Source organism: Mytilus galloprovincialis, chromosome 7, assembly GCF_965363235.1.
Source record: "Mytilus galloprovincialis chromosome 7, xbMytGall1.hap1.1, whole genome shotgun sequence".
Lineage (NCBI taxonomy): Eukaryota > Metazoa > Mollusca > Bivalvia > Mytilida > Mytilidae > Mytilus > Mytilus galloprovincialis.
In genome coordinates this window covers 88,325,613-88,345,346 of record NC_134844.1, presented here as the reverse complement: position 1 = coordinate 88,345,346, position 19,734 = coordinate 88,325,613, and the positions used below count along the sequence as shown (strand labels likewise).

At 32.5% G+C, this 19,734-nt stretch overlaps 1 protein-coding gene across 3 annotated transcripts in view; it reads right to left on the bottom strand.

The window, feature by feature from the left end:
• Nucleotides 1–345: 345 nt before the first annotated feature.
• Nucleotides 346–19,734, bottom strand: part of LOC143083945 (retinoic acid receptor alpha-A-like) — a 34,730-nt gene continuing 15,341 nt past the window's right edge. For 2 of the 3 annotated variants that reach the window (XM_076260353.1, XM_076260354.1), the window contains 6 exons: nucleotides 16,960–18,197; nucleotides 14,704–14,800; nucleotides 11,793–11,881; nucleotides 10,634–10,838; nucleotides 5,481–5,684; nucleotides 346–4,661 (listed from right to left, as the gene is read on the bottom strand). In XM_076260353.1, the coding sequence (XP_076116468.1) occupies nucleotides 4,630–4,661; nucleotides 5,481–5,684; nucleotides 10,634–10,838; nucleotides 11,793–11,881; nucleotides 14,704–14,800; nucleotides 16,960–18,197 (1,865 nt within the window). In that variant the 3' untranslated portion in view covers nucleotides 346–4,629. Of the gene's footprint in view, nucleotides 4,662–5,480; nucleotides 5,685–10,633; nucleotides 10,839–11,792; nucleotides 11,882–12,572; nucleotides 14,675–14,703; nucleotides 14,801–16,959; nucleotides 18,198–19,734 lie in introns of those variants that run through there. The other variant, XM_076260356.1, reaches the window with a different exon arrangement.

The window sequence follows — 19,734 nt, the reverse complement described above, 5'->3', positions numbered from 1 at the left end:
CCACATCTTCTTGTGGGGAGTTATCTCTTGGCAATCATACCACATCTTCTTGTGGGGAGTTGTCTCTTGGCAATCATACCACATCTTCTTGTTGGGAGTTATCTCTTGGCAATCATACCACATCATCTTGTTGGGAGTTATCTCTTGGCAATAATACCACATCTTCTTGTTGGGAGTTATCTCTTGGCAATCATACCACATCTTCTTGTTGGGAGTTATCTCTTGGCAATCATACCACATCTTCTTGTTGGGAGTTATCTCTTGGCAATAGTACCACATCTTCTTTTTTACAATATTATATTATATCACTCAAATCTGAAACTTGAAATAAAACAGACACTTACAAATTTTAGTAACTATTATACTCTTGATAAATTTCAGTCAATTTTAACAATATAAATAAACTATCAAAATGAGTCACTAACAACAATATACATGTACAATATAAAATTTCATTCAAAATTTTCCATCTTTTAAAAATTTCATTTTTTCACACTATTTTTAAAATCATAAGAGCTTGGGTGGATTTACTTTATTCTCAGTTAAATTTTGTGGATTATATTATTATTCATTGAATATCAATTTTAATGGTGAACAACCAATTTAAGTGTTAAACAAGTACATTGTACATGCAAACTTTGGCAAACCACAAAAATCAAAAATTTCCACAATCCACAAAAATTGATACCCATGAAAGTAAAAGAATCCACATTATGCATGGTGGGAGAAAAGGACACATACATATCCTGCCCATTATCAGGGGCGGATCCAGCCATTTTAAAAAGGGGGGGGTTCCAACTACATGTCCCCATTAAAATGCATTGATCGTCCAAAAAAAGGGGGGGTTCCAACCCCCGGAACCCCCCCTGGATCCGCACCTGATTATGGAATGACCATGTCATTTCTACTCTTACATAATAATTGTACAAACAATACCTTGGAAAAACACGTAGGCCTTTCAATTCTATATATTTGTTACATAAATCCACAAACAATTAAATTATGTCATTATTATCTACATATTAAAAATGTTTGAGCAAAAAAAAAATCAACATACATACTGATAATAAAGAAATTATTGGTGTTGTAGCCCATTCTAGTCCACTTGACAGTGATTTAATTTCACGATTTTCAAATATTTTGTGATTTATGATCGTATAAATAGGAGCAAGAACATATCAATTAAGTGAATAATAAGCATGATGAGTAAAATTTAGGAGATCTAAAAAAAAAAAAAAAAAAGTGCATTTCTTAAATCACTGTGTGGTATTACTGATAGACGAAAGTCAACAGGATAAAATTAAGGCACTTTAAATAAACTTTAGCGACGGCAAGATAATAGATTCATCGAGTTTGTGAATACACATAAAAAAAATAAGGCTTTCAATTAGTAACTTGGGCCGATTTTGCTTCACAAAAGGAGCTGTACACATGTTCCTGTGGAGGTAGTTAAAATTTATTTGATTGATTGATTGCTCAATGCCCAGTGGCAAATATTTCATGCATGTTCAGCACGAAGAATTTATTTGAAAAATACCTATATGGTTTGAATATTCATACGGTCATTAAAAATTAAATGAGTATAAAACTCATAGGGCCATACCCATATGGTCATGGTCCAAATAATAGTATGGTCAGAAACATATCCATTGGATATAATGTTGTTTCGTGTTCAGTGAACCACAACATCTAGGACAGATACTTGTTTGGCATGTCTTACAGACAAAAAGTCCACACCTGAATGAAACAACAATGATACACGACATATGAACTGACAAAGAGAATCACAAACCTTACAGAAACAAAATGCCCCCTACTAATATAGTCGGCCAAGCCGTTAAATTTTGTATCAATAATTATGAATTTCATAGAATAATAAACAAGAATGTGTCCCAAGTACATGGATACCCCGTCCACACTATCATTTTCTATGTTTAGTGGACCGTGAAAATGAGAGATCATATCATAGGGAACATGTTTATTAAGTTTCAAGTTGATTGGACTTCAACTTCATCAAAAACTACCTCGACCAAAAACTTGAACCTGAAGTGGGACAAACGGACGCATAGACAAGAAAACATAATGCATATAAATGGGGCATAACAACACAAAATACTTAATAAAAAAATACCAAGGCACATCATTATTGATTGTCATTAATAAAACATGATTTGAAACATTATAGCCTGGGTTATCTACCTTTGAAATACTTAAACAATAATACATATATTATATAGACAATAATATAAACATTGCACTATCAGCATAAAAAATTACCATACATCATGGTAAAGCATCAATTTTTTTTCTTCGATAAAATTAAGTCGCTTTGAACAATATAAAAATATAGTGGAAATATTTAACAAACAAGAAGTAAGTATATTACATCTCTAATAGAAATACAACAAATAATGTTGACACAGAATAGAAAAATAGGAAAAATTTACGAAATAAAGAACAACAAAAATAAAGAATAGCAAAAAGTATTCAAATTTGGAACCTTGAAAAAAAAAAGCATTCTTTAAATTAATATAAGTGTAAATCCAGAATCCTGACGTATTGTAAAATGTTCTTCCAACCCTCTATTAAAGATGCATGACATAATTTATATTTTTAAAACATGTTTCTGGGTTATGAAATAAGACAATATGAGACACACTGTATAATTGCTGTAAAATTGCCGCTAATATAAAATATAAGTATCTCAATGATAATACATACCAACAATAAAAAAATAAATCAATTATAAATTAATAAAATAACTGCCTGTACATAGTTCCTGATAAAAAATAACAAAATTTGAACAAACATTATCATTAACAATACCATTCAAACCTAAAAATATTAAATAAAAAATTGTGAAATCACATATTTGCACTGGAATGTACACTTGATAGAGGCAGTTAAAGCTGTTTATTTGGCATCACACATTTAACTATATAACCTTGCCACTTGAGCAAAATATTGTTTGTAAGAGTTGTCTAACTTGGGACCAAAATGTTTTAAGGTTGCAAACAAGCATCCAAACATACTATCCACACTAATCTGTGTCCACACTTGTTTTAGGTAGCAAAAAATTAATTTTGTTCACATACACGTAGAAACATTATTGTTAGATTATTAAAGTTGTTTATTTTTTCAATGTTTAACATAATTGTTTTTTCTTCAGTTGATTTTAAATGAATCAGACCATTAGATTTCAGGTTTGAATTGTTTGAATTTTTCTCTTGGCAGGGCATTTTATAGATGACTATACAATATTGGATTTGCCCATTGATGAAGGCTAAATGGTGATTTATCTCTGGTGGATAGTCGTCTAATTGTTGAAGATTGTCTAATTGGCTACCATAGCACATCTTCCTTTATTTACAAAGGCAGTTATTTTGACTTGTCTTAAAGTTCTTTTGCATTTCATAACAAATACTAAAGACAAGAAAATATTTTTACAAAATCTACTGTTACATGTATTAACGAACAACAATATGTTTTCTTTTTATACAAACTACATATAAGCTGATACAGTATTTTAAGATAAAATCTGACAAATCTTGTGTTTCTTAAATTAAAAAAAAGAACTTTATTGAAAAGGGAAATAACTCCAAATTGCCATTTATGAGTAAAATTTATGATTCTGGAAATGAGTTTTTGAAATGGCACTCATACCACATCTTCTTATATCTATATACACTTCATGTGCAAAGTATTTTCGAAAGTTTTTATCTATCCTTTTTCAGAAAACAGCTGATTTTAATACAAATAAGTCATGTCTAGCCACATATTCAACTTTTAATGATCTGGTTTATTAAGTAAAATTAGTTAATGCCATGGAAACCAATGTAGCCATATAGGTCCTTAGTTCTGCAACATATGTTAATTATTATTTTAAATTATTGAAAAAAAATTAGTGTTGGCAAAAAAAATATTGGAAGACAAAACTCATTTTTACACTTTTTGAGCATTGTCATGAATTTTTTTTTTGATTGTCAATCTGTGTTTTGATATGAAAACTTTTCATCTTTTAAAAATAACTACTAATTATCTCCCTTTTGGCAAAAAATATATCACAATAATCTCTTAAAAACAAGGCACTATAAAGGATAAACAAGAAAATCTATTTAGATGGTTAAGCCAACAGCAAATTTAAGTTGAGAGCTTAATACCTAAAATATAGGGTCAGTAGGTAAAAATTGATTTTCGAAGTCACAAGCCTGCAAATATCTTGTCTTCACCCAGTTTGGTTCCGGTATTGTAAATACCATGTCACGTATTTCAGTAATCTTCCAAAATTTTCAAATGGTCAATTAACATAGTGACAGTTTTCATTACATTATTTATAAATTCAGTAGCATAATTTAATTAAATGTGTAATTAATGTTTAATACAAAAATTGATGTGTTGGTGAACAGTTTTTTTTTAAGAATTTGTCTTAAAAACATTAGAGCTGATAAACCCCCTAAACATTTTTTTCTATTTTTGGACCTAGCTATTACATCCTACTGTCATAGTAGATAAAAAAAAAAAAAACATTTATAAAGGAACTTAAAAGTCTTCGTTGTTTTTTTTCCAAATCTTTGGTAAAAATTCTTCTGTAGAGCTGAACCATCTTATATTTTATGTTGTTTTAATATCTCATGTTGGAGTCACTTCAATTTCAGTTACAACTAAAACAGAAACAATTTATAAATAACTAACACATAGCTGAAAGGATAATAGAGCAGTGTTACCACAAGAAAAAATTGTCAACTGAGGCTTGGCCAAGGTAACACTTTGCTAGATTAACTTTAATCAGGATTTCTCAAAGGCGAATGTGTAAGAACTGAGACAGTTGAAGGGATATAGGACAATAAAGGATCTACAGCAAAACCTATAAACTGTACATTTAAAATTGAGAATGGAAACGGGGAATGTGCCAGCAGAAGGCCGCCAACAGGTCTTCAATGCAACGGGAAACTCCTTCACCCAGAGGCGTCCCTCAGCTGGCCCCTAAACAAATACATGTATATACTGGTTCAGTGATAATGAACACCATACTAAACTCCAAATTGTACACAAGAAACTAAAAGTTAAAATGATACAAGACTAACAAAGGATAGAGGCTCCTGACTTGGGACAGGCGCAAAAATGTGGCGGGGTTAAACATGTTTGTGAGATCTCAACCCTCCCCCTATACCTCTAGCCAATGCAGAAAAGTAAACGCATAACAATACGCACATTAAAATTCAGTTCAAGAGAATAATTTGTTTATTTCCATAGTATCACTAAAAGAAATTTCTGAATTGACAGAAAACAACATCAACTTCTGCAACAATTTGCCTTTTCAGAATCAAAAGGACCATGCCTTTATATCTTATTGTACGTACAGCAAATGAAAATAGCGAACATCATTGGTTGAATTTCTATCATATATCAAGTTTCAAACCAATCACAAGGTTTTGGCGTACACTTGAGGAAATATTACCCAGAATGCATTAGATTTTTACCTTCTACAGGTGGACTATCCAAGCTGAAGTTAAAAATGGCCTCCTGTTGTAGCTGGGTAATTGTTTTTAATACAGACATGTACTGGAACAGAGACAATGCCATTCTGCTACTGTGGGGCCTCTTGTTGAACATGCTGGCAAAAATATCCAGAAAGTGAGAGTTCAGGAGTTCTACTTTGTCTTTTTCTTCCAAATTTTCAACATCTATAAATAAACAATAACAAATTGTTATTGGTATTCCTTCTTACCTTTCATACTTTTTATGCTGACTATAAGTGACATGATAAAAATAAGAAGTATTTATGTTTGCACTTATTACAAGTGTTAATACCAAAAACTCATTCATTTTTTGGAATCAGTGTTAAATAGAAGCCAATCATCTCCCTTATTTCAAGAAAAAGTGCTTAGAAACCATATTTATTTGGACTTAATGTTAAATAACATTTCATATTAAAACCCTATGCTACTTTCTTTAATTAGATGAATTTAATTATCTTGATGTTTTCAATAACAAAGTACTAGCTAAATCTATTTTTTTTTATAAATCAGTTCAAAATTAAAACTATCTCCTAACAATGGAACTTACTTATTAAACCAGAACTTATCATTTTTTACCAATAAATATGAATTTGGGTAAGTAGAAAGATCTTCTATTGTCATCGTGTGAACGATTAGAAAATATTTCTAATATTCCTTTCAGAAGGAAAAATTATAGGAAATATAAATCATACAGAATACGCCATAAACATGCTATAAAGGGAGATAACTCATGCAATGCATTTCTTTTTACTTTTAAGTCAATTTGTTTTCCATTTGAACTGAGTTCTGGCCAGGTGAAATAGAAACAGAAAACCCTCCAGGATTTCCATAAGGAGGTATCATTTTTTTTCATATGAGAGACTTTAGTGGCAAAGTGGTCTTAGTACTTCACCTATAGAAATCATTGATGGACTTTTTTTTAACTTACAAGCTTTTAAGAAAGATTGCTGGTATTTTAACGTCACATTTTTTCGTCACTTTCAAGTTTGTACTGATGGAGGAGAGTGAAGTGCCCGGAGAATCCATTGACCTTCGAAAAACTGATTATCTTAGTCAATTAATATAAGAGTTGAGTGCACCCCATTGAGTTGGGTTTGAGCTCAGTGTTGACTGGCTAGTGAAAACAGTAGTACAGCTACTTAAACCACTTGGCCACTGACACCCCACAAACTTTTAAGAATTTAAGAGCCTCAGTATTAACACTTACCAGGATTAGTCAGTCTTATAGCACTCAATTAACCAATCTCAGTATCCGACAAGTTCTTTTAAGAATTTAAGAGCCTCAGAATTAACACTTACCAGGATTAGTCAGTCTTATAGCACTCAATTAACCAATCTCAGTATCTTACAAGTTCTTTTAAGAATTTAAGAGCCTCAGTATTAACATTTACCAGGATGAGTCAGTCTTATAGCACACAATAAACCAATCTCAGTATCTGACAAGTTCTTTTAAGAATTTAAGAGCCTCAGTATTAACACTTACCAGGATGAGTCAGTCTTATAGCACTCAATTAACCAATCTCAGTATCTGACAAGTTCTTTTAAGAATTTAAGAGCCTCAGTATTAACACTTACCAGGATTAGTCAGTCTTATAGCACTCAATAAACCAATCTCAGTATCCGACAAGTTCTTTTAAGAATTTAAGAGCCTCAGAATAAACACTTACCAGGATTAGTCAGTCTTATAGCACTCAATAAACCAATCTCAGTATCCGACAAGTTCTTTTAAGAATTTAAGAGCCTCAGAATTAACACTTACCAGGATTAGTCAGTCTTATAGCACTCAATAAACCAATCTCAGTATCCGACAAGTTCTTTTAAGAATTTAAGAGCCTCAGTATTAACACTTACCAGGATTAGTCAGTCTTATAGCACACAATAAACCAATCTCAGTATCTGACAAGTTCTTTTAAGAATTTAAGAGCCTCAGTATTAACACTTACCAGGATTAGTCCGTCTTATAGCACACAATAAACCAATCTCAGTATCTGACAAGTTCTTTTAAGAATTTAAGAGCCTCAGTATCAACACTTACCAGGATTAGTCCGTCTTATAGCACTCAATAAACCAATCTCAGTATCTGACAAGTTCTTTTAAGAATTTAAGAGCCTCAGAATTAACACTTACCAGGATTAGTCAGTCTTATAGCACTCAATTAACCAATCTCAGTATCTGACAAGTTCTTTTAAGAATTTAAGAGCCTCAGTATTAACACTTACCAGGATTAGTCAGTCTTATAGCACTCAATTAACCAATCTCTGTATCCGACAAGTTCTTTTAACAATTTAAGAGCCTCAGTATTAACACTTACCAGGATTAGTCCGTCTTATAGCACACAATAAACCAATCTCAGTATCTGACAAGTTCTTTTAAGAATTTAAGAGCCTCAGTATTAACACTTACCAGGATTAGTCCGTCTTATAGCACACAATAAACCAATCTCAGTATCTGACAAGTTCTTTTAAGAATTTAAGAGCCTCAGTATCAACACTTACCAGGATTAGTCAGTCTTATAGCACTCAATAAACCAATCTCAGTATCCAACAAGTTCTTTTAAGAATTTAAGAGCCTCAGAATTAACACTTACCAGGATTAGTCAGTCTTATAGCACTCAATTAACCAATCTCAGTATCTTACAAGTTCTTTTAAGAATTTAAGAGCCTCAGTATTAACATTTACCAGGATGAGTCAGTCTTATAGCACACAATAAACCAATCTCAGTATCTGACAAGTTCTTTTAAGAATTTAAGAGCCTCAGTATTAACACTTACCAGGATTAGTCAGTCTTATAGCACTCAATTAACCAATCTCAGTATCTTACAAGTTCTTTTAAGAATTTAAGAGCCTCAGTATTAACACTTACCAGGATTAGTCAGTCTTATAGCACTCAATTAACCAATCTCTGTATCCGACAAGTTCTTTTAAGAATTTAAGAGCCTCAGTATTAACACTTACCAGGATTAGTCAGTCTTATAGCACTCAATTAACCAATCTCTGTATCCGACAAGTTCTTTTAAGAATTTAAGAGCCTCAGAATTAACACTTACCAGGATTAGACAGTCTTATAGCACTCAATTAACCAATCTCAGTATCTGACAAGTTCTTTTAAGAATTTAAGAGCCTCAGTATTAACACTTACCAGGATTAGACAGTCTTATAGCACTCAATTAACCAATCTCAGTATCTGACAAGTTCTTTTAAGAATTTAAGAGCCTCAGTATTAACACTTACCAGGATTAGTCAGTCTTATAGCACTCAATTAACCAATCTCAGTATCTGACAAGTTCTTTTAAGAATTTAAGAGCCTCAGTATTAACACTTACCAGGATTAGACAGTCTTATAGCACTCAATTAACCAATCTCAGTATCTGACAAGTTCTTTTAAGAATTTAAGAGCCTCAGTATTAACACTTACCAGGATTAGTCAGTCTTATAGCACACAATTAACCAATCTCAGTATCTGACAAGTTCTTTTAAGAATTTAAGAGCCTCAGTATTAACACTTACCAGGATTAGTCAGTCTTATAGCACTCAATTAACCAATCTCAGTATCTGACAAGTTCTTTTAAGAATTTAAGAGCCTCAGTATTAACACTTACCAGGATTAGTCAGTCTTATAGCACACAATAAACCAATCTCAGTATCTGACAAGTTCTTTTAAGAATTTAAGAGCCTCAGTATCAACACTTACCAGGATTAGTCAGTCTTATAGCACTCAATAAACCAATCTCAGTATCCGACAAGTTCTTTTAAGAATTTAAGAGCCTCAGAATTAACACTTACCAGGATTAGTCAGTCTTATAGCACTCAATTAACCAATCTCAGTATCTGACAAGTTCTTTTAAGAATTTAAGAGCCTCAGTATTAACACTTACCAGGATTAGTCAGTCTTATAGCACTCAATTAACCAATCTCTGTATCCGACAAGTTCTTTTAACAATTTAAGAGCCTCAGTATTAACACTTACCAGGATTAGTCCGTCTTATAGCACACAATAAACCAATCTCAGTATCTGACAAGTTCTTTTAAGAATTTAAGAGCCTCAGTATTAACACTTACCAGGATTAGTCCGTCTTATAGCACACAATAAACCAATCTCAGTATCTGACAAGTTCTTTTAAGAATTTAAGAGCCTCAGTATCAACACTTACCAGGATTAGTCAGTCTTATAGCACTCAATAAACCAATCTCAGTATCCAACAAGTTCTTTTAAGAATTTAAGAGCCTCAGAATTAACACTTACCAGGATTAGTCAGTCTTATAGCACTCAATTAACCAATCTCAGTATCTGACAAGTTCTTTTAAGAATTTAAGAGCCTCAGTATTAACACTTACCAGGATTAGACAGTCTTATAGCACTCAATTAACCAATCTCTGTATCCGACAAGTTCTTTTAAGAATTTAAGAGCCTCAGTATTAACACTTACCAGAATTAGTCAGTCTTATAGCACACAATTAACCAATCTCAGTATCTGACAAGTTCTTTTAAGAATTTAAGAGCCTCAGTATTAACACTTACCAGGATTAGTCAGTCTTATAGCACACAATTAACCAATCTCAGTATCTGACAAGTTCTTTTAAGAATTTAAGAGCCTCAGTATTAACACTTACCAGGATTAGTCAGTCTTATAGCACACAATAAACCAATCTCAGTATCTGACAAGTTCTTTTAAGAATTTAAGAGCCTCAGTATCAACACTTACCAGGATTAGTCAGTCTTATAATAGCCTCAGTATTAACACTTACCATGATTAGTCAGTCTTATAGCACACAATAAACCAATCTCAGTATCTGACAAGTTCTTTTAAGAATTTAAGAGCCTCAGTATCAACACTTACCAGGATTAGTCAGTCTTATAGCACTCAATAAACCAATCTCAGTATCCGACAAGTTCTTTTAAGAATTTAAGAGCCTCAGAATTAACACTTACCAGGATTAGTCAGTCTTATAGCACTCAATTAACCAATCTCAGTATCTGACAAGTTCTTTTAAGAATTTAAGAGCCTCAGTATTAACACTTACCAGGATTAGTCAGTCTTATAGCACTCAATTAACCAATCTCTGTATCCGACAAGTTCTTTTAACAATTTAAGAGCCTCAGTATTAACACTTACCAGGATTAGTCAGTCTTATAGCACACAATAAACCAATCTCAGTATCCGACAAGTTGTACTGACTAAACTTCCTGCCAAAATCTAACATCAGAGTTGTCAACTCTTCACCAAGTATCATCTTCATCGTAGCCTTGGAATAAAACACCTTTGTGTTGTTCAATAGCACATAAGATTCATTCTCACACAAAAACTCTGAATTTATCATCTGTAACAAAGAATACAATGTCATATATTTGAATTCAAATTGATTTTAATACTGTGGATTCATTATTATTGGCTGGTTGCAATTTTCCAAAAGAGATGAAACCACAAATTCAATGTTCAACGAATTACATATTTCATGCAGGCTCTATATACAGTGATTTTCAAAACCACCAAAATGCAAGTTTTCAGCAATCCACGAAAATAGGTACCCACGAAAATAAATGAATCCACATTATATGTTGGAACATCCACAGTGACACAAATAAATGGGAACTTCATATCCAACAAGGGCCTACAATTGTCACCATAGCCCTATAAAGCACCCGAACACTCACCCAAAGCCATCCCATATAGCTCTACTTTACATAAAGAAAGTATACAAGACTTAAAGTGAAATATGGAAATATTCAATGGTCCTCTGTGTATTTCTTCTGTAACATTTTTTTCTCACAAAAATTACCTTTAGTTTTCTTAAGGATGAACAAAGGTAGGTTTGGGAATTTTATTTATGTTGGATGTTCAAACTCCTTGATGTTTTTCCTACGATACAGGGTATAATATTCTTCCTAATAACACCCCTTTTTCATTTCATATAAGAAATCAATAGCTCATAAAAGATTGTTTACTAAATTAAGCAGATTCTAGATTTCATTCCATTTGAGATTTGATTTGAGAATAGAAGCTGAGCTACTCATCACTCATGTTTTTTATTCTTTTTTTCCTTAATTTACAGAAGTTTTGAGACGCAAGTATTACCAATGCAAATATAAGGTAAAAATTAAAGTCAGCCTATTCCAGCAACTTTTTAAAAATAGAATATCTCAAAAAGGAGCTACATAACCGTTCAATATTTTAGCTTATTTTGTTCCTCAAATAATGCTATTCTGTAAATTAAGAAATAAAAATAAAAACATGAGCTGAGCTGGCTTCTATTCTAAGCTGATTATCTAATTACCATCCAGATTTCCATATAGGCATTCATAGTTAGTTTTTCTTGGTCAGCCATTGTAAATTTAGAAAATCCTGGAGTCTTACTGGCAAAGCCTAAAAATATATACATTTAGCATCAAGAAAATTGAGAAAAATAAATGCCTGATTGACATCAGCATGTAACCAAAAACATTTATATACTATTTTAATGTCAAAACCAATACTAAAGATGAAGTACAGCAATTACATCTTGGATCATTTCAAAGAAAAGGTCAAACTTTATTTATTATACATTTTCATAATTTTTTGTGGAATACCTATTTTCTTCAATTCTGTGGGTAATAATGTCCAGGAATTAAAATATCTATCTTGGATAGAGAGTTGTCTCACTGGCACCCATACAACATCTTCTAAGATTTAAGTACATTTTCTTAAATAGTTATTTACAGAGTTTAGTTAAACCACAAAACATATATCCACGAAACCTACTTTTTTTTTCATGCACGGAAATTGTTACAATGTACATAAAAATAAATATTACGTCCATAAAAGCTAATTAGTAATATTCCCTCTGAGATTTAGTAACCAATTTCACTTCACCAATTAATGTCTATTCAGTGATGCTATTCCAAAGTTCATAAAACCAGACTATTTGGTATTTTTAGACAGTTAAATTAACTCATTGGTAATCACACTACATGTATATCTTCTTATTTCATACTGAAGGACACCTTCCATCATACATGTTATAAGCCTTACCCGTAACTTGCTCATTGTAATATTTTACTCCTTCCATAAGCCTTACCCATAACTTGTTCATTGTAATATTTTACTCCTTCCATTAGCCTTACCCATAACTTGTTCATTGTAATCTTTTACTCCTTCCATTAGCCTTATTCATAACTGTAGCCTTACCCATAACTTGTTCATTGTAATATTTTACTCCTTCCATTAGCCTTACTCATAACTTGTTCATTGTAATATTTTACTACTTCCATTAGCCTTATCCATAACTTGTTCATTGTAATATTTTACTACTTCCATTAGCCTTACCCATAACTTGTTCATTGTAATATTTTACTCCTTCCATTAGCCTTATCCATAGCTTGTTCATTGTAATATTTTACTCCTTCCATTAGCCTTACCCATAACTTGTTCATTGTAATATTTTACTACTTCCATTAGCCTTACCCATAACTTGTTCATTGTAATATTTTACTCCTTCCATTAGCCTTACCCATAACTTGTTCATTGTAATATTTTACTCCTTCCACTAGCCTTACCCATAACTTGTTCATTGTAATATTTTACTCCTTCCATAAGCCTTACCCCTAACTTGTTCATTGTAATATTTTACTCCTTCCATTAGCCTTACCCATAACTTGTTCATTGTAATATTTTACTCCTTCCATAAGCCTTACAGGGGTGAAGCTGCCGTAAGGCACTTTAGGCACGTGCCTACACATAATTTTTTCACTAATATATAGTAAACAACGTTATCTGTAGATAAAAGCTGGTGATGTTGTCAAAACTCTTTAATTATCGAATGTCATGCATACACTAGTACTGTAGTCTCTCATCCTTAGTGAATGGAATATTGGATAGAATTGATGTTTTTACGATTTTACCTTATATAGAAACTATAAACTAGAACTTTGGTTCAGATCATTTCACTTCTATCAACAAAAACTTGAATAAACCTCAACTTAGACACATGAGTTTTTTAATTAGCTGTTTTTAGTTTTCAACTAGCTTTCAACTTTGTCTTCACTCGACTTGCCAATGTTGGTGGTCCATTTGGCTGTGCAGGAAGTATAAATATGCAGTCATGTCTGGTCAGAATGGGGACATTAAATCCGATGCCAGTAGTTGTACAGAGAATGCAACTCTTTGAGGAGTTCATAGTTGGTCTACTGAAAGGCAAATTTTCTGCTCCTATCCAATAATCTCTCATTTTCCAATGTATGGCATTTTCAAATTTCCAGAGCTTCGTCCTGGACGACATCTATTACAGGACCTAGCTCAAAGTTGTATTTATTGTAAAAAAAAAAAAAATTCAAATCAACGGTTCTGAATTTGCAACCATATTTGACACTGGATGTAAAAAAATCAATCAATGAACTGGCTTCCAGAAATTTTGAGTACTCTCAAATTTGCGTGTAATCCATTACGGCCACAATTGTTCAAAATTCCTAAACAGGTAGGGATTTTACAGTACAGGATATAAGGAAGTACGAATTTCTTGAATTTTGTTAGGCATCGACTATGTCTGTCTGTGTTTGTGTCGCTAGGGTGAAGGTTTAAGATTCAAGAGATTGATGGTTGATGTCTAGTCAAATGGATAGTTCTATTATATAGTAGTATCAGTGTTTACATGCCTATTTTTTTTTTTAATGAAGGATCGTCAAATTGTACTATTAATTAAGTTAAACGTATACATCAATCAGAACGGAATATAGATATGATAATACCAAACAGGGAGTATACTGCTCAATTAAAGGGATACCCTGATCTATGCTGGGCAATGCATATTGTAAATATTTTTGTTTATATTACGGATTTTAATGCGTTATTTAATTCACCATTCAGATGTTATGGTAAATTATTCATAATTCTTCGAACTTTTCATTATGGATATTATAATTATCATGATTAAATAACCAGTAAATTTAATATTTTTGTACATAAAATTTTGCAGCTAAAATCATTTTCCAGCAGGGGCTTTGTCCCCCTGAACCCCCTACAAGGGCTCTGCCCTGTACCTGCTGGGTGCCTTAAGTGGCCTCCAGACCCCCTGCCAATTGGTGCCTACATTTGACTGAATAACGAGCTATGCCCCTGCTTTACCCATAACTTCATTGTAATATTTTACTCCTTCCATTAGCCTTACCCATAACTTGTTCATTGTAATATGTTACTCCTTCCATTAGCCTTACCCATAACTTGTTCATTGTAATATTTTACTCCTTCCATCAGTTGGTTCCAAATGAATTTCAATTCTTCCTTGTTTGTGTTTGTCATAGGAACTTTCCACTGAAAATAAAAACACTACTGTTTAACACTAAACACTGCAATATTGGCATAAATAACATGTTTCCAAATCCCCAAAATTCAGGTGTGATAAAAAACCCTTCTACGAGATATATTTTGGAGAAGCCTAAAGTCAAATTTGTCAAATCTTGAGAGAAAATTAAGAGCAGTTTATGAAATGTATCCTAGTCCAGAATTTTTATACTGCAATGAATTAAGACCAATTTGGGGCCTTGGGTTGTTTTCTACTCTTTGTGGATGGGATTTTAGCCTTTTTGACTAATTCCCAATTTCCATTCTCAATTCATATGTCTAATCAAAGAAGATCTGTAATGAAGTGTATTTTATCTCATATATTTACCTTACAAGTACTTTATTTTTACCTTACTTATAGAGTATTTTTACCTTAATTGTAGTGTAATTTTATCTATCCTGTAGTGTATTTTTATCTTATCTGTAGTGTATTCATACCTTAACTGAAGCGTGTTTTTATCTCATCTGTAGTGTTTTTTTTATCTTACCTGTAAGTGTATATTTATCTCATCTGTAGTGTATTTTTACCTTACCTGTAGTGTGTTTTTATCTCATCTGTAGTGTATTTTTACCTCACTTGTAGTGTTTTTATCTCATCTGTAGTGTATTTTTTACCTTACCTGTAGTGTGTTCTTATCTCATCTGTAGCATATTTTCACCTCACTTGTAGTGTATATTTGTCTCATCTGTAGTGTATTTTTATCTCATCTGTAGTGTATTTTTACCTCACTTGTAGTGTTTTTTTACCTTAACTGCTATCCTGTAGTGTATTTTTATCTCATCTGTAGTGTATTTTTACCTTACCTGTAGTGTGTTTTTATTTCATCTGTAGTGCATTTTTACCTTATCTGTAGTGTGCTTTTATATCTTACCTGTAGTGTATTTTTATCTAGCCTGTAGTGTATTTTTATTTCATCTGTAGAGTATTCTTATCTTACCTGTAGTGTATTTTTATCTCATCTGTAGTGTATTTTTATCTGGCCTGTAGTGTATTTTTACCTTACCTGTAGTGTATTTTTATCTTATCTGTAGTGCATTTTTACCATACCTGTATTGTATTTATTTCTCATCTGTGGTGTATTTATACCTGAACTGAAGCGTGTTTTTATCTCATCTGTAGTGTATTTTTACCTTACCTGTAGTGTGTTTTTATCTCATCTGTAGTGTATTTTTACCTCACTTGTAGTGTTTTTATCTCATCTGTAGTGTATTTTTTACCTTACCTGTAGTGTGTTCTTATCTCATCTGTAGCATATTTTCACCTCACTTGTAGTGTATATTTGTCTCATCTGTAGTGTATTTTTATCTAGTCTGTAGTGTATTTTCACCTTACCTGTAGTGTATTTTAATCTCATGTTGTTTATTTTTACCTTACCTGAAGTGTATTTTTATCTTACCTGTAGTGTATTTTTGTCTCATCTGTAGTGTATTTTTACCTTACCTGTAGTGTGTTTTTATATATTACCTATAGTGTATTTTCATCAAATCTGTAGTGTATTTTTATCTCATCTGTAGTGTATTTTTACCTTACCTGTAGTGTGTTTTTATATCTTACCTGCAGTGAATTTTTATCTTACCTGTAGTGTATTTTTATCTTACCTGTAGTGTATTTTTATCTAGCCTGTAGTGTATTTTTATTTCATCTGTAGTGTATTTTTATCTATCAGGTAGTGTATTTTTACTTTACCTGTAGTGTGTTTTTATCTCATCTGAAGTATTTTTCATCTAATCTGTAATGTATTTTTATCTCATCTATAGTGTATTTTTTATCTAACCTGTAGTGTATTTTTATCTCATCTATAGTGTATTTTTTATCTAACCTGTAGTGTAGTGTATTTTTATCTCATCTGAAGAGTATATTATCTAGCCTGTAGTGTATTTTTATCTCATCTGTAGAGTATTTTTATGTAGCCTGCAGTATATTTTTATCTAGCCTGTAGTGTAGTCTTATCTTGTCTATAGTGTATTTTTATCTCTCCTGCAGTTAGGTAGTGTTTTTTTTTTTATCTCACCTGTTTTCACATGTAGATCCCACATGTACAAATGATGTAGTGAGGTTTATTTATCTCGTCTGTAGTGTATTTTTAATCTCACCTAAAGTGTATTTTTAAGCCTTTGTTTTAACATACCTCGCCACTTTTATGATTTTTATAACAATCCCTGTTAAAGGCTTGATAATGAAACAGAAGATCAACTGGTGCTTTAAATCTTTCCAAGGTCACATTGATCAGTTCTTTAGATTCTTTCGCTACTTCCTCTGATTTTTCAACTTCAGTTCCGTTCATGTCAAAGTTTATTTGTTGAACATTTCCTATTTGCCTGCTTGCCAAATTTTCAGCATCAAACATATTATACGTAACAGCATTGTTTGTGTTGTTTTCATTTGGCGATGCAACGTCTGCCAATCTCAATGCATCTAGTTGTCCTTCGCCAATAGACGTTGAACTCTGACTAGACAGGCTGTTTGATCGTTCGTGAAGTATCTGGGTCACCTCAGGTTTTTCAAGAACCTGTCTAACAAGTTCTTCTATCACTATTGAGCTAAAATGCACCTTAGAAGTAGAAGGTACGTTAGGACCACATGTGGTCATCTGGACATCGGAATTGGGAGAAGAAAATGTGGATGGTCGTAATACATCATGATTGTTTGAGAAAGTTTGTACATTTTGAGAATTCGATTCATGCATGTTTTTATCACAAGTTTCAATACCAGCACTAAATGATAATGAATTTATACCATCAGTGGAATGGCGCTGGGATAATGAATTTATACCATCAGTGGAATGGCGCTGGGATAATGAATTTATACCACTAGTGGTATTGTTCTGCGATGATGGATTTTGTAGCGCTGGTATATGCCCTTTCTGTAGTGTTTGCCATGACATCTCAGAAAATTCAGTCTTTTGAAAATCCATATAGGGTAAATTTTGACAATTTCCATTGGCTGATTTCCTTGGATTCCTCCAGTTCTCAAAATTCCTTTCGTTTTGTGATTTTTCTTGAAATTCCTGACAATTTTGTAATCTCTCTTTGAAGTTCTGTTCAATTTCAGATCTTTCATGAAAGTCATGATGATTTAGCACTCTTGAATTTGTTTCTATCTCACTATTTTCTAAAGTATTCATGTGTTGAACATGCATATGATTTCCCTCTTCAGAGTTTCGTTCTAATGATTGCTGGCTCACAGCACATACCTTTTGGGGGGCAAAAGAGTGTCTCTGTTCTATAGAACACACATTTTGTGGGAAAGAGGAACTATGTTCTTCACTTTGAAGAAAGTTATTAATCTGGTCTGGTGTTGTCTCATCTGCTGCTTCAGCCAAGGCTTTCTCCTTCTCCGTCTTTGGTATTCTGCCCATTTTCACGGCTGAAAAATATGTATGTGTCAAATTTTCATTTAATTTCAATGATGTGCCTTTTGGACCAAAATAATTATAGCGTCGCGGAAATTAATACAGTGTCACAGGAAGAAAATATAGCGTTGCAGTACTGCAACGCTAAAACCTCCTGGGGAGAACCAAAAGTTTTGGTCATCTTAATGTTTTTATTGTTTTGGTACTGTGGATTCATCATTATTCCTAGGATACCAACTTTAGATGATTCATGGGTACAGTTGAACCACAGATGTATTTTGTTATATCTATCCTGGAGTTATTCTCCTTCATTTTTGTCATGGCATTTTTCTCATTCATTTCTGTCATGGGTTTTCACAGTCATTTCTGTCATAGATTTTTCTCAGTTTTCTGTCATGGAGTTTTCTCAGTCATTTCTGTCATTGAGTTTTCTCAGTCATTTCTGTCATGGTATTTTTCATTCATTTCTGTCATGGAGTTTTCTCAGTCATTTCTGTCATGGAGTTTTCTCAGTCATTTTTGTTATGGAGTTTTCTCAGTCATTTCTGTCATGGAGTTTTCTCAGTCATTTTTGTTATGGAGTTTTCTCAGTCATTTTTGTCAGAGTTTTTCTCAGTTGTTTCTGTCATGGAGTTCTTTACAGTCTTTTCTGTCCTGAAGAATTCATTCAGTTTTCTACGTTATTTTGATAATGGAGTTTGTCTCAGTCATTTTTGTCATAGAGTTTGTCTCAGTCATTTTTGTCATGGAGTTTGTCTCAGTCATTTTTGTCATAGAGTTTGTCTCAGTCATTTTTGTCATAGAGTTTGTCTCAGTCATTTTTGTCATAGAGTTTGTCTCAGTCATTTTTGTCATGGAGTTTGTCTCAGTCATTTTTGTCATGGAGTTTGTCTCAGTCATTTTTGTCATAGAGTTTGTCTCAGTCATTTTTGTCATAGAGTTTGTCTCAGTCATTTTTGTCATAGAGTTGGTCTCAGTCATTTTTGTCATAGAGTTTGTCTCAGTCATTTTTGTCATAGAGTTTGTCTCAGTCATTTTTGTCATAGAGTTTGTCTCAGTCATTTTTGTCATAGAGTTTGTCTCAGTCATTTTTGTCATAGAGTTTGTCTCAGTCATTTTTGTCATAGAGTTTGTCTCAGTCATTTTTGTCATAGAGTTTGTCTCAGTCATTTTTGTCATAGAGTTTTGCTCAGTATAAGTTTTTCTATATTATTTCTGTCATGTAGCGTATTTTCTTCATAGTTCAAGGGAAAGGGTCATTGAGTTATTCTCCACTAATTTTCTAACTTCCAAAGTAACTTAGTCATTTTGGTAATTTAATTAACCTTTTCTCAAATGAAATCTGTCATGGCGTTTTTTTTCTTTTTCCTTATTAAATTAAATAAGAATTGATAGTACTTTAAATCTATATGTTATTGTCCTTTTTTCTTGTGATGGTTGCTGTCTAAAAAGTAAAATAACAAAAAATCCAGGCCTTGAAGGCATAAAACTTTGCTCAGTGCTCGGAGCACAAAAATCATGCTCGAAACATGAAAACCAGCAGTTTGATTG